At 41.8% G+C, this 24,240-nt stretch overlaps 1 protein-coding gene across 1 annotated transcript in view; it reads right to left on the reverse strand.

The window, feature by feature from the left end:
• The window catches only part of Plekhm1 (Pleckstrin homology and RUN domain containing M1), a 126,293-nt gene that overhangs the window by 13,841 nt on the left and 88,212 nt on the right, over positions 1-24,240 (reverse strand). Inside the window, exons 8-9 of the mRNA XM_071663407.1 lie at positions 17,007-17,138; positions 1,305-1,475 (exon numbers count right to left, since the gene is read on the reverse strand). Of these exons, the coding sequence (XP_071519508.1) occupies positions 1,305-1,475; positions 17,007-17,138 (303 nt within the window). The remainder of the gene's footprint in view (positions 1-1,304; positions 1,476-17,006; positions 17,139-24,240) is intronic.

A 24,240-nucleotide genomic window follows, 5' to 3' on the forward strand; every position in this document is an offset into this window, starting at 1 on the left:
GTTCAGTCCACTAACAGCATGTCAAACTCTGTATACCACATCATGCCAATTCACTATCATGTGTAATCTTTTCACCCTCCCACAAGTATGGACCTGCCACTTAAAATCTTTATCACTCCATTCTTCCATCTCCAATTTGGTCTCCCCCTTCTCTTTGTCCCCTTCACTTCTAACACATCTATCCACTTTGTCCCTCCTTATTCATTCTCTCCATATGTCCAAACCACTTCTGCACACCTATTCAGGTCTCTTAACCACACTCTCCTCATCATCACACCTTTCTCTTACCCTTCGATTCCATACTTGATCATACCACCTTATTATTATACTTGGTCGCTGTCTCCCGCATTAGCAAGGCAGCACAAGGAAACGGACGAAAGAATGGCCCAACCCACCCACATACACATGTACATACATACACGTCCACACACGCACATATACATACCTATACATCTCAACGTATACATATATATACACACAGACATATACATATAAACACATGTACATAATTCATAGTCTGCCCTTATTCATTCCTGTCGCCAGCCCGCCACACATGAAATGACAACCCCCTTCCCCCGCATGTGCGCGAGGTAGCGCTAAGGAAAGACAACAGAGGCCACATTCATTCACACTCAGTCTCTAGCTGTCATGTATAACCTAACACCACATATTATCCTCGAACATTTAATTTTCAACCCATCCACATTACTCTGCACGTCCTCATATGTTGCCCATGCCTCAGATTCATACAACAGTGTTGTAACTACTATATCATCAAACATATTCATTTTCACCCTCCACATAAACAACCTCTCTTTCCACACATTCTTCAATGAATTCAGAACCTTCACATCCTTCTGAACACATCCATTCCCATGGTTCCAATTGCTATAATGTCCACTCCCAAGTATCTAAAACACTTCACTTCCTCTAAATCTTCTTCATTCAAACTCAAACTTAATCCTATATCAAATATAAAGGAAAAACCCTCATCCTCACTTCATCATTACATAATTCACTACATGACTTTTGCTCCAAAGCTTATGCTGGCTCTCGATGCCCCTACGCCACAAAATCTTTACAACAGATGTCATGAATTTATACTATACGAATCAGCACCTTATGCATTTAATGGTAAAATTCCAGAAACAATGAAATTCACACAGTTGCTGAAACCACGTAATGTCCAATTCATGACATAATTTCTAAAAAATTAGTTAATTGCAAAGAGGATTAAAAAACAAAGATGTTCATGGCTTAATACATTCCATTAAAAACAGAATTAAAAATGAATAGTCACTTACAGTGTACGTACTGCCAAGTTGAAATGGATAGATTATATCATTATCAGTACAAAGTTCACAAATGAAGCCTCGAGGGGAACACACTTCACATTGACCTACGTGGTCACGTCCAAATGTGACGGCTTGCCGCACTAGGACCACAAGTTGACCAGATGCTACCAGCTGCAAATCCTGAAACACATAAATGTAATTTTAAAGAATCTAACTGTGAACAATCGCAGCTCATACATCCAAAATTTCAAAATAACCTGTTTTACAACCACACAGTCTTCTCTCTGATCACCAGCATGGTTTCCCTACGGCAAGATCAACTGGTGATAGTCTCTCCCATCTTACTATTGTCTGGTCATCATCCCTAAAAGATTTTGGGGATTTATATACAGTTGCCCTTCATATAATCAAAGCATATGACAAGGTGTGGCAACAGGGTTCATCTCCATGCTCCCCTCTTTTGGCATCCCTCCTTCACTGTGCTCCCTCTCTGGCTAAACTATCTCCATGTTTGTTGATGGACTCAAACAAGTGGAGTCCCTCAAGGTTCTGTCTTGTCTCCTACACTTTTTCTCCATTTCATCAACAATTTCCTTTCTTCTTCACAAACCAAATGCACTCACATGCTGAAGTCTTAACAGTGCATTCCTCTACATCCTTCAATTCTGCTCCTCTTACTCAATCTGCATCTCAACACAACTTCCCTGATAAACTCAGACTTGGAGAGGATATCTCAGTGGAGGAGATAAAATCTGGTTAAGTTTAATGATTCCAAGACCCAGCTCCTGCCCCTCTATCAAAAATTCCTTACAATTTTCCTCTCTACTTCAATAATTATGCAATGCCACCTCATGATGAATACAATTAGTAATGCTGTTACACCCACTATCTTGGGAACTCCACATTATGGAAATAACTAAATTTGCCTGAAACTGGGATTCCTGTTTAGATGTCTAAATTTCTTTTTTCCAAACAGTTGCTCCATTCAAACAAAAGACTGATCCATCCTTGTTTTGAGTATTGCTCTCACATCTAAGGTGGTTCTAGCTCTGCATCCTTACTCGACAAAGGTGATTCAAAAGCAATCCAATTCATCAGCTCTCTTAGGCGAACTTCATGACTTGGCCCACTCGCCCTATGCCAAAATCTTGGTTTTCTTTCCCTCTTCTATAGCTATTACTATGGTTTTTGCTACCAAGAGCTGGCTGCTTGTATGCCCAAACCACCCATCACTATAACCTGGTCTCGTGCATCAAAACTACTAACACATTCACTCAGCTGCTCCCAAAACACTTGCCTCTCATAATCTTTCTTCTCAAGCCCAGGTGCATATGCACCAATAATCACCCATCTCTCTCCATCAACTTTCAGTTTTACCCATATCAATCTAGAGTGTACTTTCTTACACTCTATCACATACTCCCACTACTCCTGTTTCAGGAGTAGTGCTACTCCTTCCCTCGCTCTTGTCCTTTCACTAACCCCTGACTTTACTCCCAAGACATTCCCAAACCACTCTTCCCCTTTACCCTTGAGCTTCGTTTCACTCAGAGCCAAAACATCCAGGTTCCTTTCCTCAAACATACTACCTACCTCTCCTTTTTTCTCATCTTGGTTACATCCACACGCATTTAGACACCCCAATCGGAGCCTTCGAGGAGGATGAGCACTCCCCGCGTGACTCCTTCTTCTGTTTCCCCTTTTTGAAATTTGAAATACAAGAAGGGGAGGGTTTCTAGCCCCTCCGCTCCTGACCCCTTTCTTCGCCTTCTACAACACGTGAGGAATGCGTGGGAAGTATTCTTTCTCCCCTATCCCCAGGGATTATTCTATTTTTTTTTATTTTTTTTTTGCTTTGTCGCTGTCTCCCGCGTTTGCGAGGTAGCGGAAGGAAACAGACGAAAGAAATGGCCAAACCCACCCCCATACACAATGTATATACATACACGTCCACACACGCAAATATACATACCTATACATCTCAATGTACACATATATATACACACACAGACACATACATATATACCCATGCACACAATTCACACTGTCTGCCTTTATTCATTCCCATCGCCACCTCGCCACACATGGAATACCATCCCCCTCCCCCCTCATGTGTGCGAGGTAGCACTAGGAAAAGACAACAAAGGCCCCATTCTTTCCCACTCAGTCTCTAGCTGTCATGCAATAATGCCCGAAACCACAGCTCCCTTTCCACATCCAGGCCCCACAAAACTTTCCATGGTTTACCCCAGACAATTCACATGCCCTGATTCAATCCACTGACAGCACGTCAACCCCGGTATACCACATCGATCCAATTCACTCTATTCCTTGCCCGCCTTTCACCCTCCTGCATGTTCAGGCCCCAATCACTCAAAATCTTTTTCACTCCATCTTTCCACCTCCAATCTGGTCTCCCACTTCTCCTCGTTCCCTCCACCTCCGACACATATATCCTCTTGGTCAATCTTTCCTCACTCATTCTCTCCATGTGCCCAAACCATTTCAAAACACCCTCTTCTGCTCTCTCAACCACACTCTTTTTATTTCCACACATCTCTCTTACCCTTACATTACTTACTCGATCAAACCACCTCACACCACACATTGTCCTCAAACATCTCATTTCCAGCACATCCACCCTCCTGCGCACAACTCTATCCATAGCCCACACCTCACAACCATACAACATTGTTGGAACCACTATTCCTTCAAACATACCCATTTTTGCTTTCCGAAATAATGTTCTCGACTTCCACACATTCTTCAAGGCTCCCAGGATTTTCGCCCCCTCCCCCACCCTATGATTCACTTCCGCTTCCATGGTTCCATCCACTGCCAGATCCACTCCCAGATATCTAAAACACTTTACTTCCTTCAGTTTTTCTCCATTCAAACTCACCTCCCAATTGACTTGACCCTCAACCCTACTGTGCCTAATAACCTTGCTCTTATTCACATCTACTCTTAACTTTCTTCTTTCACACACTTTTCCAAACTCAGTCACCAGCTTCTGCAGTTTCTCACATGAATCAGCCACCAGCGCTGTATCATCAGCGAACAACAACTGACTCACTTCCCAAGCTCTCTCATCCACAACAGACTTCATACTTGCCCCTCTTTCCAAAACTCTTGCATTCACCTCCCTAACAACCCCATCCATAAACAAATTAAACAACCATGGAGACATCACACACCCCTGCCACAAACCTACAGTCACTGAGAACCAATCACTTTCCTCTCTTCCTACACGTACACATGCCTTACATCCTTGATAAAAACTTTTCACTGCTTCTAACAACTTGCCTCCCACACCATATATTCTTAATACCTTCCACAGAGCATCTCTATCAACTCTATCATATGCCTTCTCCAGATCCATAAATGCTACATACAGATCCATTTGCTTTTCTAAGTATTTCTCACATACATTCTTCAAAGCAAACACCTGATCCACACATCCTCTACCACTTCTGAAACCACACTGCTCTTCCCCAATCTGATGCTCTGTACATGCCTTCACCCGCTCGATCAATACCCTCCCATATAATTTACCAGGAATACTCAACAAACTTATACCTCTGTAATTTGAGCACTCACTCTTATCCCCTTTGCCTTTGTACAATGGCACTATGCACGCATTCCGCCAATCCTCAGGCACCTCACCATGAGTCATACATACATTAAATAACCTTACCAACCAGTCAATAATACAGTCACCCCCTTTTTTCATAAATTCCACTGCAATACCATCCAAACCTGCTGCCTTGCCGGCTTTCATCTTCCGCAAAGCTTTTACTACCTCTTCTCTGTTTACCAAATCATTTTCCCTAACCCTCTCACTTTGCACACCACCTCGACCAAAACACCCAATATCTGCCACTCTATCATCAAACACATTCAACAAACCTTCAAAATACTCACTCCATCTCCTTCTCACATCACCACTGCTTGTTACCACCTCCCCATTTGCGCCCTTCACTGAAGTTCCCATTTGCTCCCTTGTCTTACGCACTTTATTTACCTCCTTCCAGAACATCTTTTTATTCTCCCTAAAATTTAATGATACTCTCTCACCCCAACTCTCATTTGCCCTCTTTTTCACCTCTTGCACCTTTCTCTTGACCTCCTGTCTCTTTCTTTTATACATCCACTCAATTGCATTTTTTCCCTGCAAAAATCGTCCAAATGCCTCTCTCTTCTCTTTCACTAATAATCTTCCTTCTTCATCCCACCACTCACTACCCTTTCTAATCAACCCACCTCCCATGCTTCTCATGTCACAAGCATCTTTTGCGCAATCCATCACTGATTCCCTAAATACATCCCATTCCTCCCCCACTCCCCTTACTTCCATTGTCCTCACCTTTTTCCATTCTGTACTCAGTCTCTCCTGGTACTTCCTCACACAAGTCTCCTTCCCAAGCTCACTTACTCTCACCACCCTCTTCACCCCAACATTCACTCTTCTTTTCTGAAAACCCATACAAACCTTCACCTTAGCCTCCACAAGATAATGATCAGACATCCCTCCAGTTGCACCTCTCAGCACATTAACATCCAAAAGTCTCTCTTTCGCACGCCTGTCAATTAACACATAATCCAATAACGCTCTCTGGCCATCTCTCCTACTTACATATGTATACTTATGTATATCTCGCTTTTTAAACCAGGTATTCCCAATCACTAGTCCTTTTTCAGCAAATAGATCTACAAGCTCTTCACTATTTCCATTTACAACACTGAACACCCCATGTATACCAATTATTCCCTCAACTGCCACATTACTCACCTTTGCATTCAAATCACCCATCACTATAACCTGGTCTTGTGCATCAAAACCACGAACACACTCATTCAGCTGCTCCCAAAACACTTGCCTCTCATGATCTTTCTTCTCATGCCCAGGTGCATATGCACCAATAATCACCCATCTCTCTCCATCAACTTTCAGTTTTACCCATATTAATCGAGAATTTACTTTCTTACATTCTATCACATACTCCCACTACTCCTGTTTCAGGAGTACTGCTACTCCTTCCCTTGCTCTTGTCCTCTCACTAACCCCTGACTTTACTCCCAAGACATTCCCAAACCACTCTTCCCCTTTACCCTTGAGCTTCGTTTCACTCAGAGCCAAAACATCCAGGTTCCTTTCCTCAAACATACCACCTATCTCTCCTTTTTTCACATCTTGGTTACATCCACACACATTTAGACACCCCAATCTGAGTCTACGAGGAGGATGAGCACTCCCCGCATGACTCCTTCTGTTTCCCATTTTTTTTTTTAGAAAGTTAAAATTACAAATACTTTTCATTTTCTCAAATTAATCATAATTACAAAACTTTTCATTTTTTCAAATTAATTATAATCACAAATACATTTGGGAATATCAGTTACATTACAATTACAATTACCACAAAACAAATCCAATTACATGCCTTCACCCTCTCAATCAATACCCTCCCATATAATTTACCAGGAATACTCAACAAACTTATACCTCTGTAATTTGAGCACTCACTCTTATCCCCTTTGCCTTTGTACAATGGCACTATGCACGCATTCCGCCAATCCTCAGGCACCTCACCATAAGTCATACATACATTAAATAACCTTACCAACCAGTCAACAATACAGTCACCCCCTTTTTTAATAAATTCCACTGCAATACCATCCAAACCTGCTGCCTTGCCGGCTTTCATCTTCCGCAAAGCTTTTACTACCTCTTCTCTGTTTACCAAATCATTTTCCCTAACCCTCTCACTTTGCACACCACCTCGACCAAAACACCCTATATCTGCCACTCTATCATCAAACACATTCAACAAACCTTCAAAATACTCACTCCATCTCCTTCTCACATCACCACTACTTGTTATCACCTCCCCATTTGCGCCCTTCACTGAAGTTCCCATTTGCTCCCTTGTCTTACGCACTTTATTTACCTCCTTCCAGAACATCTTTTTATTCTCCCTAAAATTTAATGATACTCTCTCACCCCAACTCTCATTTGCCCTTTTTTTCACCTTTTTAACCTTTCTCTTGACCACCTGTCTCTTTCTTTTATACGTCTCCCACTCAACTGCATTTTTTCCCTGCAAAAATCGTCCAAATGCCTCTCTCTTCTCTTTCACTAATACTCTTACTTCTTCATCCCACCACTCACTACCCTTTCTAATCAACCCACCTCCCACTCTTCTCATGCCACAAGCATCTTTTGCGCAATCCATCACTGATTCCCTAAATACATCCCATTCCTCCCCCACTCCCCACACTTGGGGAAGAGCAGTGTGGTTTCAGAAGTGGTAGAGGATGTATGGATCAGGTGTTTGCTTTGAAGAATGTATGTGAGAAATACTTAGAAAAGCAAATGGATTTGTATGTAGCATTTATGGATCTGGAGAAGGCATATGATAGAGTTGATAGAGATGCTCTGTGGAAGGTATTAAGAATATATGGTGTGGGAGGCAAGTTGTTAGAAGCAGTGAAAAGTTTTTATCAAGGATGTAAGGCATGTGTACGTGTAGGAAGAGAGGAAAGTGATTGGTTCTCAGTGAATGTAGGTTTGCGGCAGGGGTGTGTGATGCCTCCATGGTTGTTTAATTTGTTTATGGATGGGGTTGTTAGGGAGGTGAATGCAAGAGTTTTGGAAAGAGGGGCAAGGATGAAGTCTGTTGGGGATGAGAGAGCTTGGGAAGTGAGTCAGTTGTTGTTCGCTGATGATACAGCACTGGTGGCTGATTCATGTGAGAAACTGCAGAAGCTGGTGACTGAGTTTGGTAAAGTGTGTGAAAGAAGAAAGTTAAGAGTAAATGTGAATAAGAGCAAGGTTATTAGGTACAGTAGGGTTGAGGGTCAAGTCAATTGGGAGGTGAGTTTGAATGGAGAAAAACTGGAGGAAGTGAAGTGTTTTAGATATCTGGGAGTGGATCTGGCAGCGGATAGAACCATGGAAGCGGAAGTGGATCATAGGGTGGGGGAGGGGGCGAAAATTCTGGGAGCCTTGAAGAATGTGTGGAAGTCGAGAACATTATCTCGGAAAGCAAAAATGGGTATGTTTGAAGGCATAGTGGTTCCAACAATGTTGTATGGTTGCGAGGCATGGGCTATGGATAGAGTTGTGCGCAGGAGGATGGATGTGCTGGAAATGAGATGTTTGAGGACAATGTGTGGTGTGAGGTGGTTTGATCGAGTAAGTAACGTAAGGGTAAGAGAGATGTGTGGAAATAAAAAGAGCATGGTTGAGAGAGCAGAAGAGGGTGTTTTGAAATGGTTTGGGCACATGGAGAGAATGAGTGAGGAAAGATTGACCAAGAGGATATATGTGTCGGAGGTGGAGGGAACGAGGAGAAGAGGGAGACCAAATTGGAGGTGGAAAGATGGAGTGAAAAAGATTTTGTGTGATCGGGGCCTGAACATGCAGGAGGGTGAAAGGAGGGCAAGGAATAGAGTGAATTGGAGCGATGTGGTATACCGGGGTAGACGTGATGTCAGTGGATTGAATCGGGGCATGTGAAGCGTCTGGGGTAAACCATGGAAAGCTGTGTAGGTATGTATATTTTGCGTGTGTGGACGTATGTATATACATGTGTATGGGGGTGGGTTGGGCCATTTCTTTCGTCTGTTTCCTTGCGCTACCTCGCAAACGCGGGAGACAGCGACAAAGAAAAAAAAAAAAAAATCCAATTATAATTACAATTTCCCAAATTTGGAAAAAATTCATATTGGTTATAAAACACTAACTTAGCATTGTGAGGTTATCCTTTATTTACAAACAAGTGTCACCAAACTATCTTAATACAACTTGCAGATGGTAACTAAAAAGCAGGTAGTTTTTCAAACAATGCACTATTGCACTTTATCAATAACAATGAACAGAAAGTTGTGACACCAAGTTGAAAACTTGCTCTGATGGAGCATATTCAAACCCAGTCACCTCTCTTGCAAAGTCTGGGACACTTCTTTCCAGTATAGCATTGGATCACTTGAAAATGACAGAGTTCCATGCTCTAAATATTGCTTCAACAAAAGACTCACTGACACTGTGCTTCCCCCCTGATCCTTGTTGATTTTGGAATCTCTTTGAACATTTTGGTAGGTCTTTTTGATTCGGGTAATCCTTCTGCTAGATCATCCTAGTTACTTTCTTTATCACCTGCTGATGCTGACCCCTCCTGAACTACCTCCAACTCTTCAAGCATTTCCTTGACATATACCAGCACTTGGTTCTTCAGTTCATATAATGGAAGCCACTCCAGTTTGAACCTAGGATCCAAAAAGTCCGCGACTTGAACATCTCTCATTTCCACGTATGGATCCAACCTTTTCTTCACAGAGTACAGTAGGACTTTAGCCACTTGTTCAAAGTATTGTAATTGGGTGTTATGATTACGAATCAGATTCTCCAGTGAGTGCTTAAGTCCCTGAATCACTGGTCCAACAGCAGATATGGTCACCTTCTTCTGCCCATCCACAACTTTCATGGCCTCGTAAAAAGGTTCGAGGACATTTTCCTTTATGGCTGAAATTTCCACTGGCATGAATTTCTTACTCTTCTGCTCTCACTGAGACAGATCAATTGCATTATTCACCTCTGCAGGGTTCTTGAGTTCGTATAATGTTTTGTATTTGTTATTATTGGACTGATAATTTTGTTTGGGTAGGGTCAAAGCATCAAGAGGGTGGACTCAAACACTTAATGACAAAAAAGCACTGCTAGCGAGTACCACTACTGCTTACAGCTGTACTTTTCATGAATTATACAACTGCCGCCAGTACGTTAAAAGTACGTTTGCCCACCTTTGCCCCTGCAAGGTTACCAGTACCACTTTCCTCTTTCACAAATACAATTACATGATCACAATTAATCACAATGACCTCAATCTTATTTTCAATTACAATTACAATAATTCTGTAATTAATTACATTTCAACTGATTTAAAATTGCAATTACTCCAACCCTGGTGGTGAGGAAGATAAATCTGAGTCTTGGAGAAAGGGAAGGGTATACAGTCTGTGGGGGATGAGAGGGCATGGGAAGCAAGTCTTGTTGTTTGCTGATGATATAGAACTGATGGCAGATTTGAGTGAGAAACTGCAGAAGTTGGTGACTAAGTTTGGAAGAGAATATACATGTTTTAGATATCTGGGAGTGGACATGGCAGTGATTGGAACCATGGAAGCAGAAGTGAGTCACAGGGTGAGGGAGGGGACAAAGGTTCTAGAAGAACTGTAGATTTTATTTATATATTTCTATTATCCTCTGTCTCCTGTGTAAGCGAAGCAGCGCAAGGAAACAGACGAAAGAATGGCCCAACCCACCCACATACACATGTATATACATACACGTCCACACACAGCACATATACATACCTATACATCTCAACGTATACATATATATATATACACAAAGACATATACATATATACACATGTACATAATTCATAGTCTGCCCTTATCCATTCCCGTCGCCACCTCCCCACACATGAAATGACAAATCCCTTACCCATCCCCCACATGCGCGCAAGGTAGCGCTAGGAAAAGACAACAAAGGCCACGTTCGTTCACACCAAGTCTCTAGCTGTCATGTATAATGAACTGAAACCAAAGCTCCCTTTCCACATCCAGGCCCCACAAAACTTTCCATGGTTTACCCCAGACGCTTCACATGCCTTGGTTCAATCCATTGACAGCAAGTCGACCCCGGTATACCACATTGTTCCAATTCACTCTATTTCTTGCACGCCTTTCACCCTCCTGCATGTTTAGGACCCAATCACTCAAAATCTTTTTCACTCCATCTTTCCACCTCCAATTTGGTCTCCCACTTCTCCTCGCTCCCTCCACCTCTGACACATATATCCTCTTAATCAATCTTTCCTCACTCATTCTCTCCATGTGACCAAACCATTTCAAAACACCCTCTTCTGCTCTCTCAACCACACTCTTTTTATTACCACAAATCTCTCTTACCCTTTCATTACCTACTCGATTAAACCACCTCACACCACATAGTCCTCAAACATATCATTTCCAGCACATCCACCCTCCTCCGCACAACGCTATCCATAGCCCATGCCTCGCAACCATATAACATTGATGGAACCACTATTCCTTCAAACATACCCATTTTTGCTTTCTGAGATAATGTTCTCGACTTCCACACATTTGTCAATGCTCCCAGAACTTTCACCCCCTCCCCCACCCTAGGATTCACATCCACTTCCATGGTTCCATCTGCTGCCAAATCCACTCCCAGATATCTAAAACACTTCACTTCCTCCAGTTTTTCTCCATTCAAACTTACCTCCCAATTGACTTGACTCTCAACCCTACTGTACCTAATAACTTTGCTCTTATTCACATTTACTCTCAGCTTTCTTCTTTCACACACTTTACCAAACTCAGTCACCAGCTTCAGCAGTTTCTCACACGAATCAATCACCAGCGCTGTATCATCAGCGAACAACAACTGACTCACTTCCCAAGCTCTCTCATCCACAACAGACAGCATACTTGCCCCTCTTTCAAAGACTCTTGCATTCACCTCCCTAACAACCCCATCCATAAACAAATCAAACATTCATGGAGACATCACGCACCCCTGCCGCAAACCAACATTCACTGAGAACCAATCACTTTCCTCTCTTCCTACACATACACAAGCCTTACATCCTCTTTAAAAACTTTTCACTGCTTCTGACAGCTTACCTCCAACACCATATATTCTTAATACCTTCAACAGAAAATCTCTTTCAACTCTATCGTATGCCTTCTACAGATCCATAAATGCTACATACAAATCCACTTGCTTTTCCAAGTATTTCTCATAAATTTTTCAAAGCAAACACCTGATCCACACATCCTCTACCACTTCTGAAACCACACTGCTCTTCCCCAATCTGATGCTCTGTACATGCCTTCATCCTCTCAATCAATACCCTCCCATATAATTTCCCAAGAATAATCAACAAACTTATACCTCTGTAATTTGAGCACTCACTCTTATCCCCTTTGCCTTTGTACAATGGCACTATGCAAGCATTCCGCCAGTCCTAAGGCACCTCACCATGAGTCATACATACATTAAATAACCTTACCAACAGTCAACAATACAGTCACCCCCTTTTTTAATAAATTCCACTGCAATACCATCCAAATCCACTGCCTTGCCAGCTTTCATCTTCCACAAAGCTTTTACTACCTCTTCTCTGTTTATCAAACCATTCTCCCTAATCCTCTCACTTTGCACACCACCTCGACCAAAACACCCTATATCTGCCACTCTATCATCAAACACATTCAACAAACCTTCAAAATACTCACTCCATCTCCTCACATCACCACTACTTGTTATCACCTCCCCATTAGCCCCTTTCACTGATGTTCCCATTTGCTCCCTTGTCTTACGCACTTTATTTACCTCCTTCCAAAACATCTTATTCTCCCTAAAATTTAATGATACTCTCTCACCCCAACTCTCATTTGCCCTATTTTTTTGCCTCTTGCACCTTTCTCTTGACCTCCTGCCTCTTTCTTTTATACATCTCCCAGTCATTTGCATTACTTCCCTGCAAAAATCGTCCAAATGCCTCTCTTCTCTTTTACAATTAATCTTACTTCTTACTTTCACTAATAATCTTACTTCTGTGGAAAATGAGAAAGTTATCTTGGAGGGCAAAAATGAGTATATCTGAAGAAATAGCAGTTCCCAAAATATTAAAAAGATGTGAAGCATGGTGGATGGAAATGGAAATGAAATGTTTGAGGACACTATGTGGTGTGAGGTGGTTTGATCAAGTAAGTAATGTAAGGATAAGAGGTGTGGTACTAAAAGGAGTGTGGTTGATACAGCAGAAGAGGATGTGCTAAAATGGTTTGGACATTTGAAGAGAATGCGTGAGGAAAGGTTGAAAAAAAAGGATATATGTGTCAAAAGGGGAGGGAAGAAGGAAAATGGGGGGACCAAATTGGAGTAAAAAAGATTTTGAGTATCAGGTCCTGAACGTAGAGGAGGGTGAAAGGCAAGCATGGGATAGAGTGAATCGGAATGATGTGGTATACTGGGGTTGACGTGCTGTCAATGGACTAAAATAGGGTATGTGAAGCATCTGGAATAGGCTATGGAAAGGTCTGTGGGACTTGGATGTGGATGAGGAGCTGTAGGGATAATAAGGAGTCTCCTCACTACTGTATGTTTATGTCTATAAGGAGAAAAATAGGGGGCTACAGTGTACACAGACTCAGACAAAGGGGTCATCGAGGCAAATTTGACTTGAAAAACACCATGCTAGATAATAAGGTGGCGGATGTGGGTAGCATTAGGAACGAGGGTTACAGCAAATGGTTTGGTGAATATAAAGGAGAAATCTTGCATTGCATGATATGTGGCAAAGGAATTGGAGTGGATGGAACTATACTGTAGTTGAATATTTCAAGAAAAGAGTAACAATGATACTGATTGCCAAGTCAGGATTTTCATTTTATGTATGGCCAGAGTGGGGTACCTGAGGACTGGCAAAATGTCTGTGTGGTGCTATCATAAAAAGTCTAATGAAACATAAGTGAATACTCCAATCAAAAAGTTGTACAAGTTTGCTGAATATACTTGGAAAGTTGTTTGGGAAACTGGCATGGTGATTGAAAGGGTGGAGGCATGCCCAGAGCATGTCTGAGAATGAACAATTTGGTTTCATGAATAGCAGAGAATATGTGGATTAATGTCTACTTTGATGACTTTGTGAGAGAATTACAGAGAGATTTTTATGTGACACCTATGGATCTATAGAAAGCATACAAGGTTAACACAGAGGACTTGAGGAAGGTGCTATAAATATACAGTGTGGGAGGGAAGGTACCAGGTGCACTGAAGAGTTTCTATCGGGAAAGTACGGCAAGTGTGTGAGGAGGAAGGGATAATGATGACTGGTTTCATGGAAAGGTGGGTGTTCCCCAAGGGAACGTGATGTCACTATGCCTGTTTAATTAGTTTATGGATGGAGTGGTGAGAGAGGTATAAGAGAGAACAGGTCTATAAAATGCTGGGGGTGAAGGGGTCAGAGAATTAAGTTGGTAGTCATTTGCAGATGAAATAGCTCTCATGGCAGAATCAAGTGAAAATTGCAAAAGCTAGTGTCTGAGTTTGGGAGTGTGTGTGAAAGGAGCAGGTTAACAATTAATATGAATAAACTAAGGTAACGACTTTTAGAAGGGGATGAAACAAGTTGGTTTGAGCCTGAGTTTAAATGAAAGTGGACACAGCAAAGCATATATGAGAGCTGAAGTGAACCTGGGAGCAAATGTCTTGACTGCCATGAGGACTGAGTGAGAGACATCACTATCTGTGAGGGAAGAGAAGGGTATCTCTGAAGGTACAGTAGTTCCAACACTGTTATACAGGTGTGAGTCTTGGGACTTATATGCAAAAGAATGAAAGCGGGTGGACATTCTGGAAATGAAATGGCTGAGGACAGTTTGTGGTATAAAAGGGATGATTATGTTGGAAATGACAATGTAAACAAGATCTTTGCAGTAATCTAGTGACTACAAGTAAATGCATAAGGAATAACTCTTTCAGTAGTAGCTAAACTCATGACCCACACCATAGGAGGGATAGACAAATTTCTATGGCTGAACTAGAAAACTATACAGATACACCACCAATTTTCCGGCACTCTTGGTTCCAAAGCCTTGCCAGATTAACCATTTTGCCGAACCAACCATGGTCACATAATAATAATTCATCAACACACCTCTAACCCACTAATAATACATCTCCCATGTGTCTAAAGTATACCATGGACTGCTAGAAATTTAAACAAATATCAAATGTTTGAGCACCCTAAGATGGTAAGTCTGTCCTTAGTTTGTTTGAATCCTGTGGGATCTTCTTCGTCTTCTGTTGTTAGCGTTTTCCTGGGTGTGCATTGTCAGAACAATGCAGTTTCATCTGCATTATACACCTGCTCAGGACTGAGGTGCTTGTCAGCTATGAGTTTCGCAAATTCATCCACATACTTGGCAGATCCTTCATGTTTGCAGATCGCTTTTTTCCACATATTTTATTCATGGAAATTCCATGACACTTCTTGAATCTTTCAAGCCATCCTTCACTATAGTCACACTCATGTTGTAATTTAAGTTCTTTATGGAACAACTTAGCCTGGTCCATTATCATGCTTCCTGACAAGTCCACTCCATCACTTCGACACTGTCAAAACCATCCCATCATCACTCGATGGTGCTCAGTTTTTCTAATCATCATCTGTTTCTTGGAATCACTGTCTGCATCGAATTTCAATATTTTCTCCCTTTTCTTCTTTATATCATAAACAGTTGATGAACTAATGGTGTAGATGTCACACAACTTATGCACTGAAACACCATGGTCCATTTTTTCAACAGTTCTACTTTATCTAGGATTGATATGGACTGGTGTTTACATCTGACACCACGACTAACACTCTCATGTGTCTTAGAAACCATAGCTTGGGTTAAATTTAAGCAAAATAAGCTAAGAATCTCACAGAATTGTGGTATCACTACCAACAAGTGCAGTGGAAAGAATGTAATAAGCGCCCCCTACACACACCGCCATCTGTGGCCATCCAGTAAACTAGTCTGGTGGCTGCAGTAATTTCAAGTTCCCTCACGAAATTTTGTCTGAACTAAAGGAGGAGCTGAACGATCAGTTGCCGAAAATTCGGTGGTGTACCTGTACTAGGTAGGCCTACACTACTTTTTGCCTCAGTTCCTGTCTTGTGTTTCCAACAAACTGTGGGGAAAAGATGAACAAAGGCACCATATATAAAAAAAAAATAATGCAGAGAAAAGAGACATGGAATATAGAAGTTGTGACTGTGTCAAACTACCACTATAATGAGTTGAATGAATTACTCTAGGCTTGCCATTAAGTGGTGATAACCCAGTGGCCTCTCTTTGGTATGAACTGTCAATTGTATTATACTGTCAATCTGTATTCCCTCTTAAAAACTCATTCTCAATTAGCAAAAATGTTATAAGGCAGGTTGGCATGAAACAAAGCAGAACTAGGCTGAAAACAAATATAACACTATGTAGAAATGCTTCATTCTATTTATCTTATATAACTTATGACTTTGTAATTTTGTGTACATATACTGAGTAATCATTAATGATGAAATGCATGCAGAAAAAGACCATTATATTCAGCCTTTTGTTGGAAGTTTTTACATTAGAGATGAAAGCTTGATTCATATTTTGACTCCAGGTACAACTTTTATGTTATGCTACTTCAGTACAGGTTGCTTGGTTTTTGCAAGCATGCCAGTGTGTAAGTGTTTATACTGGTCATCAATTTGTAGCATTGATGACCAATATAAACACTTACACAATGGCATGCTTGCAAAAACCAAGCTACCTGTACTGAAGTAGCATAACATAAAAGTTGTACCTGGAGTCAAAATATGAATCAAGCTTTCATCTCTAATGTAAAAACTTCCAACAAAAGGCTGAATAACTGTTCTTTTGTTGGATCCACACTAAAATACAAGCCAACAGAGGACCTATAAAAAAAAATTTTGGGATTCAGTCGCAAGAAAGACAAAGGGATGAGAGGAGTTAAAAAAAAAAAGGAAGAGCTGAATGTCTTCTAAGCCTGTATCAAGTGTCTCCATATACTGCATCAAAGTTTAGGCAGAAAAGAACTATAATACTGAATATACTTACAGCAACTGAGAATAGGTGAACATGTTCATACATATGTTCTCTCGGCCACAACAGCTTCCGTAGCTGTTCCCCAACACCCGATCTACATGTGAAGAGGTATGCACGTACATACAACAACTGAGTACGCAGCATCTGCAAGTGAGAAAAAGCATAAATTTTGTGGTATGATGAAATCTTCCTCTCTATGGCATTCTGTGAGCCATGGGAGACCTAGGAACTCTGAAGGTTAGAAACCTCTTAACCTCCCTACTTCTTTGGAGAGGTAAATGCCTCTCATCCCTCATCCAGTGGAGGCTACCTTCCCAAATTCATGACCTTTGACATGCAGGCAGAATAGCTTCACATGACAAGTCCCTTAGTCCAAGAAGAGGTACTTTTTACTGAAAAAAGTTTTCAGATTCCTGGATATCAAAGGATGTTCCACTTAAAAATGTCTGGTGATCACCAATCACTACAAGATTTCACTGGTAGTATGATTAAGTTCTTACGACTCACTAGCTCTTGACCCCTAAAACTGCCAAGAAGAGAATGTCGCTAAAAATTGTTGAAGTAATACAACACAAGAGAAAAAGTAAGGGCTTTTGAAAACCCTATTAAGCTGCAAGAGGGAAGCAATTGTACCCTTGATAAACATACAAAAAATTCATCAAAAGTAGGTCCCAAGATGTTTATATAAATGACCCACCAGAATTACTCCTATATAGCATCCTTATAATGTAACTAGCCCTGATTTATTCATGAAAAGGCTAGAGCAGAACTCAAAATCAGGGAAATTCTAGATGTTATGAGAATCTAAACTTCTGAAGAAAGATTATAAGAGGTTCCAAACTAATCAATCCTGTCTTGAGTAGGAAGCCAAAACTGTGAAGATTATACCTGAATCTCAGTCTATCAAAAGTCTGATAACTTCCATGTGCAAATTACAAAGTCCAGAGTTTCAATGTTACGCTCCAGAACCAAGGTTAAGGTGGTCTGTAAAACTTAAGATAATAGCTGAGAAGTAAGAAGCCAAAAAAGCTTCCAGAATTAAAGGTGGTTAAAGAGGAAAGAGTTGTAAAGAATGCATTCGAAGAACAAAACTTTTTCTTTCCCAAGGCAGATCTCAATAAAACTTCTTGTCATTTTACCCATAATAAGGTAAGTTAGATGTTACACACCAGGTTTCTTTCATTTTTCATACTCTATTATTTCCTGCATTAGCAAGGTAGCATTGAGAACAGATAAAGAAAAGGCCTCAACTGCTCACATCTACATATATATATATATATATATATGGGAACTTCAGTGAAGGGCGTAAATGGGGAGGTGATAACAAGTAGCGGTGATGTGAGAAGGAGATGGAATGAGTATTTTGAAGGTTTGTTGAATGTGTCTGATGACAGAGTGGCAGATATAGGGTGTTTTGGTCGAGGTGGTGTGCAAAGTGAGAGGGTTAGGGAAAATGATTTGGTAAACAGAGAAGAGGTAGTAAAAGCTTTGCGGAAGATGAAAGCCGGCAAGGCAGCAGGTTTGGATGGTATTGCAGTGGAATTTATTAAAAAAGGGGGTGACTGTATTGTTGACTGGTTGGTAAGGTTATTTAATGTATGTATGACTCATGGTGAGGTGCCTGAGGATTGGCGGAATGCGTGCATAGTGCCATTGTACAAAGGCAAAGGGGATAAGAGTGAGTGCTCAAATTACAGAGGTATAAGTTTGTTGAGTATTCCTGGTAAATTATATGGGAGGGTATTGATTGAGAGGGTGAAGGCATGTACAGAGCATCAGATTGGGGAAGAGCAGTGCGGTTTCAGAAGTGGTAGAGGATGTGTGGATCAGGTGTTTGCTTTGAAGAATGTATGTGAGAAATACTTAGAAAAGCAAATGGATTTGTATGTAGCATTTATGGATCTGGAGAAGGCATATGATAGAGTTGATAGAGATGCTCTGTGGAAGGTATTAAGAATATATGGTGTGGGAGGCAAGTTGTTAGAAGCAGTGAAAAGTTTTTATCGAGGATGTAAGGCATGTGTACGTGTAGGAAGAGAGGAAAGTGATTGGTTCTCAGTGAATGTAGGTTTGCGGCAGGGGTGTGTGATGTCTCCATGGTTGTTTAATTTGTTTATGGATGGGGTTGTTAGGGAGGTAAATGCAAGAGTCCTGGAAAGAGGGGCAAGTATGAAGTCTGTTGGGGATGAGAGAGCTTGGGAAGTGAGTCAGTTGTTGTTCGCTGATGATACAGCGCTGGTGGCTGATTCATGTGAGAAACTGCAGAAGCTGGTGACTGAGTTTGGTAAAGTGTGTGGAAGAAGAAAGTTAAGAGTAAATGTGAATAAGAGCAAGGTTATTAGGTACAGTAGGGGTGAGGGTCAAGTCAATTGGGAGGTGAGTTTGAATGGAGAAAAACTGGAGGAAGTGAAGTGTTTTAGATATCTGGGAGTGGATCTGTCAGCGGATGGAACCATGGAAGCGGAAGTGGATCATAGGGTGGGGGAGGGGGCGAAAATTTTGGGAGCCTTGAAAAATGTGTGGAAGTCGAGAACATTATCTCGGAAAGCAAAAATGGGTATGTTTGAAGGAATAGTGGTACCAACAATGTTGTATGGTTGCGAGGCGTGGGCTATGGATAGAGATGTGCGCAGGAGGATGGATGTGCTGGAAATGAGATGTTTGAGGAAAATGTGTGGTGTGAGGTGGTTTGATCGAGTAAGTAACGTAAGGGTAAGAGAGATGTGTGGAAATAAAAAGAGCGTGGTTGAGAGAGCAGAAGAGGGTGTTTTGAAATGGTTTGGGCACATGGAGAGAATGAGTGAGGAAAGATTGACCAAGAGGATATATGTGTCGGAGGTGGAGGGAACGAGGAGAAGAGGGAGACCAAATTGGAGGTGGAAAGATGGAGTGAAAAAGATTTTGTGTGATCGGGGCCTGAACATGCAGGAGGGTGAAAGGAGGGCAAGGAATAGAGTGAATTGGAGCGATGTGGTATACAGGGGTTGACGTGCTGTCAGTGGATTGAATCAAGGCATGTGAAGCGTCTGGGGTAAACCATGGAAAGCTGTGTAGGTATGTATATTTGCGTGTGTGGACGTGTGTATGTACATGTGTATGGGGGGGGGGTTGGGCCATTTCTTTCGTCTGTTTCCTTGCGCTACCTCGCAAACGCGGGAGACAGCGACAAAGTATAAAAAAAAAAAAAAAAAAAAAAAATATATATATATATATATATATATATATATATATATATATTTTTTTTGCTTTGTCGCTGTCTCCCGCGTTTGCGAGGTAGCGCAAGGAAACAGACGAAAGAAAAGGCCTAACCCACCCCCATACACATGTATATACATACACGTCCACACATGCAAATATACATACCTACACAGCTTTCCATGGTTTACCCCAGATGCTTCACATGCCCTGATTCAATCCACTGACAGCACGTCAACCCCGGTATACCACATCGATCCAATTCACTCTATTCCTTGCCCGCCTTTCACCCTCCTGCATGTTCAGGCCCCAATCACTCAAAATCTTTTTCACTCCATCTTTCCACCTCCAATTTGGTCTCCCACTTCTCCTCGTTCCCTCCACCTCCGACACATATATCCTCTTGGTCAATCTTTCCTCACTCATTCTCTCCATGTGCCCAAACCATTTCAAAACACCCTCTTCTGCTCTCTCAACCACGCTCTTTTTATTTCCACACATCTCTCTTACCCTTACGTTACTTACTCGATCAAACCACCTCACACCACACATTGTCCTCAAGCATCTAATTTCCAGCACATCCACCCTCCTGTGCACAACTCTATCAATAGCCCACGCCTTGCAACCATACAAAATTGTTGGAACCACTATTCCTTCAAACATACCCATTTTTGCTTTCCGAGATAATGTTCTCGAGTTCCACACATTCTTCAAGGCTCCCAGGATTTTCGCCCCCTCCCCCACCCTATGATTCACTTCCGCTTCCATGGTTCCATCCACTGCCAGATCCACTCCCAGATATCTAAAACACTTAACTTCCTTCAGTTTTTCTCCATTCAAACTTACCTCCCAATTGACTTGACCCTCAACCCTACTGTACCTAATAACCTTGCTCTTATTCACATTTACTCTTAACTTTCTTCTTTCACACACTTTACCAAACTCAGTCACCAGCTTCTGCAGTTTCTCACATGAATCAGCCACCAGCGCTGTATCATCAGCGAACAACAACTGACTCACTTCCCAAGCTCTCTCATCCCCAACAGACTTCATACTTGCCCCTCTTTCCAAAACTCTTGCATTCACCTCCCTAACAACCCCATCCATAAACAAATTAAACAACCATTGAGACATCACACACCCCTGCCGCAAACCTACATTCACTGAGAACCAATCACTTTCCTCTCTTCCTACACATACACATGCCTTACATCCTCGATAAAAACTTTTCACTGCTTCTAACAACTTGCCTCCCACACCATATATTCTTAATACCTTCCACAGAGCATCTCTATCAACACTATCATATGCCTTCTCCAGATCCATAAATGCTACATACAAATCCATTTGCTTTTCTAAGTATTTCTCACATACATTCTTCAAAGCAAACACCTGATCCACACATCCTCTACCACTTCTGAAACCACACTGCTCTTCCCCAATCTGATGCTCTGTACATGCCTTCACCCTCTCAATCAATACCCTCCCATATAATTTACCAGGAATACTCAACAAACTTATACCTCTGAAATTTGAGCACTCACTCTTATCCCCTTTGCCTTTGTACAATGGCACTATGCAAGCATTCTGCCAATCCTCAGGCACCTCACCATGAGTCATACATACATTAAATAACCTTACCAACCAGTCAATAATACAGTCACCCCCTTTTTTAATAAATTCCACTGCAATACCATCCAAACCTGCTGCCTTGCCGGCTTTCATCTTCCTCAAAGCTTTTACTACCTCTTCTCTGTTTAAGAAATCATTTTCCCTAACCCTCTCACTTTGCACACCACCTCGACCAAAACACCCTATATCTGCCACTATATCATCAAACACATTCAACAAACCTTCAAAATACTCACACCATCTCCTTCTCACATCACCACTACTTGTTATCACCTCCCCATTTGCGCCCTTCACTGAAGTTCCCATTTGCTCCCTTGTCTTACGCACTTTATTTACCTCCTTCCAGAACATCTTTTTATTCTCCCTAAAATTTAATGATACTCTCTCACCCCAACTCTCTTTTTCACCTCTTGCACCTTTCTCTTGACCTCCTGTCTCTTTCTTTTATACATCTCCCACTCAATTGCATTTTTTCCCTGCAAAAATTGTCCAAATGCCTCTCTTCTCTTTCACTAATAATCTTACTTCTTCATCCCACCACTTACTACCCTTTCTAATCAACCCACATACCACGCTTCTCATGCCACAAGCATCTTTTGCGCAATCCATCACTGATTGTGAGAAACTGCAGAAGCTGGTGACTGAGTTTGGTAAAGTGTGTGAAAGAGGAAAGTTAAGAGTAAATGTGAATAAGAGCAAGGTTATTAGGTACAGTAGGGTTGAGGGTCAAGTCAATTGGGAGGTAAGTTTGAATGGAGAAAAACTGGAGGAAGTAAAGTGTTTTAGATATCTGGGAGTGGATCTGGCAGCGGATGGAACCATGGAAGCGGAAGTGGATCATAGGGTGGGGGAGGGGGCGAAAATCCTGGGAGCCTTGAAGAATGTGTGGAAGTCGAGAACATTATCTCGGAAAGCAAAAATGGCTATGTTTGAAGGAATAGTGGTTCCAGCAATTTTGTATGGTTGCGAGGCGTGGGCTATGGATAGAGTTGTGCACAGGAGGATGGATGTGCTGGAAATTAGATGTTTGAGGACAATGTGTGGTGTGAGGTGGTTTGATCGAGTAAGTAACGTAAGGGTAAGAGAGATGTGTGGAAATAAAAAGAGCGTGGTTGAGAGAGCAGAAGAGGGTGTTTTGAAATGGTTTGGGCACATGGAGAGAATGAGTGAGGAAAGATTGACCAAGAGGATATATGTGTCGGAGGTGGAGGGAACGAGAAGTGGGAGACCAAATTGGAGGTGGAAAGATGGAGTGAAAAAGATTTTGTGTAATCGGGGCCTGAACATGCAGGAGGGTGAAAGGAGGGCAAGGAATAGAGTGAATTGGATCGATGTGGTATACCGGGGTTGACGTGCTGTCAGTGGATTGAATCAGGGCATGTGAAGCGTCTGGAGTAAACCATGGAAAGCTGTGTAGGTATGTATATTTGCGTGTGTGGACGTGTATGTATATACATGTGTATGGGGGTGGGTTAGGGAATTTCTTTCGTCTGTTTCCTTGCGCTACCTCGCAAACGCGGGAGACAGCGACAAAGGAAAAAAAAAGAAAAAAAAATATTATATTGTTATATTATTTTGTTTTGTCGCTGTCTCCCGCGTTAGCGAGGTAGCGCAAGGAAACAGACAAAAGAATGGCCCAACCCACCCACATACACGTCCACACACGCAAATATACATACCTATACATTTCAATGTACACATATATATATACACACACAGACATATATACACATGTACATAATTCATAGTCTGCCTTTATTTATTCCCATCACCACCTTGCCACACATGGAATAACAACCCCCTCCCCCCTCATGTGTGCAAAGTAGCGCTAGGAAAAGATAACAAAGGCCCCATTTATTCACACTCAGTCTCTAGCTGTCATGTAATAATGCACCGAAACCACAGCTCCCTTTCCACATCCAGGCCCCACACAACTTTCCATGGTTTACCCCAGACGCTTCACATGCCCTGATTCAATCCATTAATAGCACGTCGACCCCGGTATACCACATCAATCCAATTCACTCTATTCCTTGCCCTCCTTTCACCCTCCTGCATGTTCAGGCCCCGATCACTCAAAATCTTTTTCACTCCATCTTTCCACCTCCAATTTGGCCTCCCACTTCTCCTCGTTCCCTCCACCTCCGACACATATATCCTCTTGGTCAATCTTTCCTCACTCATTCTCTCCATGTGCCCAAACCATTTCTAAACACCCTCTCCTGCTCTCTCAACCACGCTTTTTTTTTCCACACATCTCTCTTACCCTTACATTACTTACTCGATCAAACCACCTCACACCACATATTGTCCTCAACATCTCATTTCCAGCACATCCACCCTCCTGCGCACAACTCTATCCATAGCCCACGCCTCGCAACCATACAACATTGTTGGAACCACTATTCCTTTAAACATA

Source organism: Panulirus ornatus, chromosome 1, assembly GCF_036320965.1.
Source record: "Panulirus ornatus isolate Po-2019 chromosome 1, ASM3632096v1, whole genome shotgun sequence".
Lineage (NCBI taxonomy): Eukaryota > Metazoa > Arthropoda > Malacostraca > Decapoda > Palinuridae > Panulirus > Panulirus ornatus.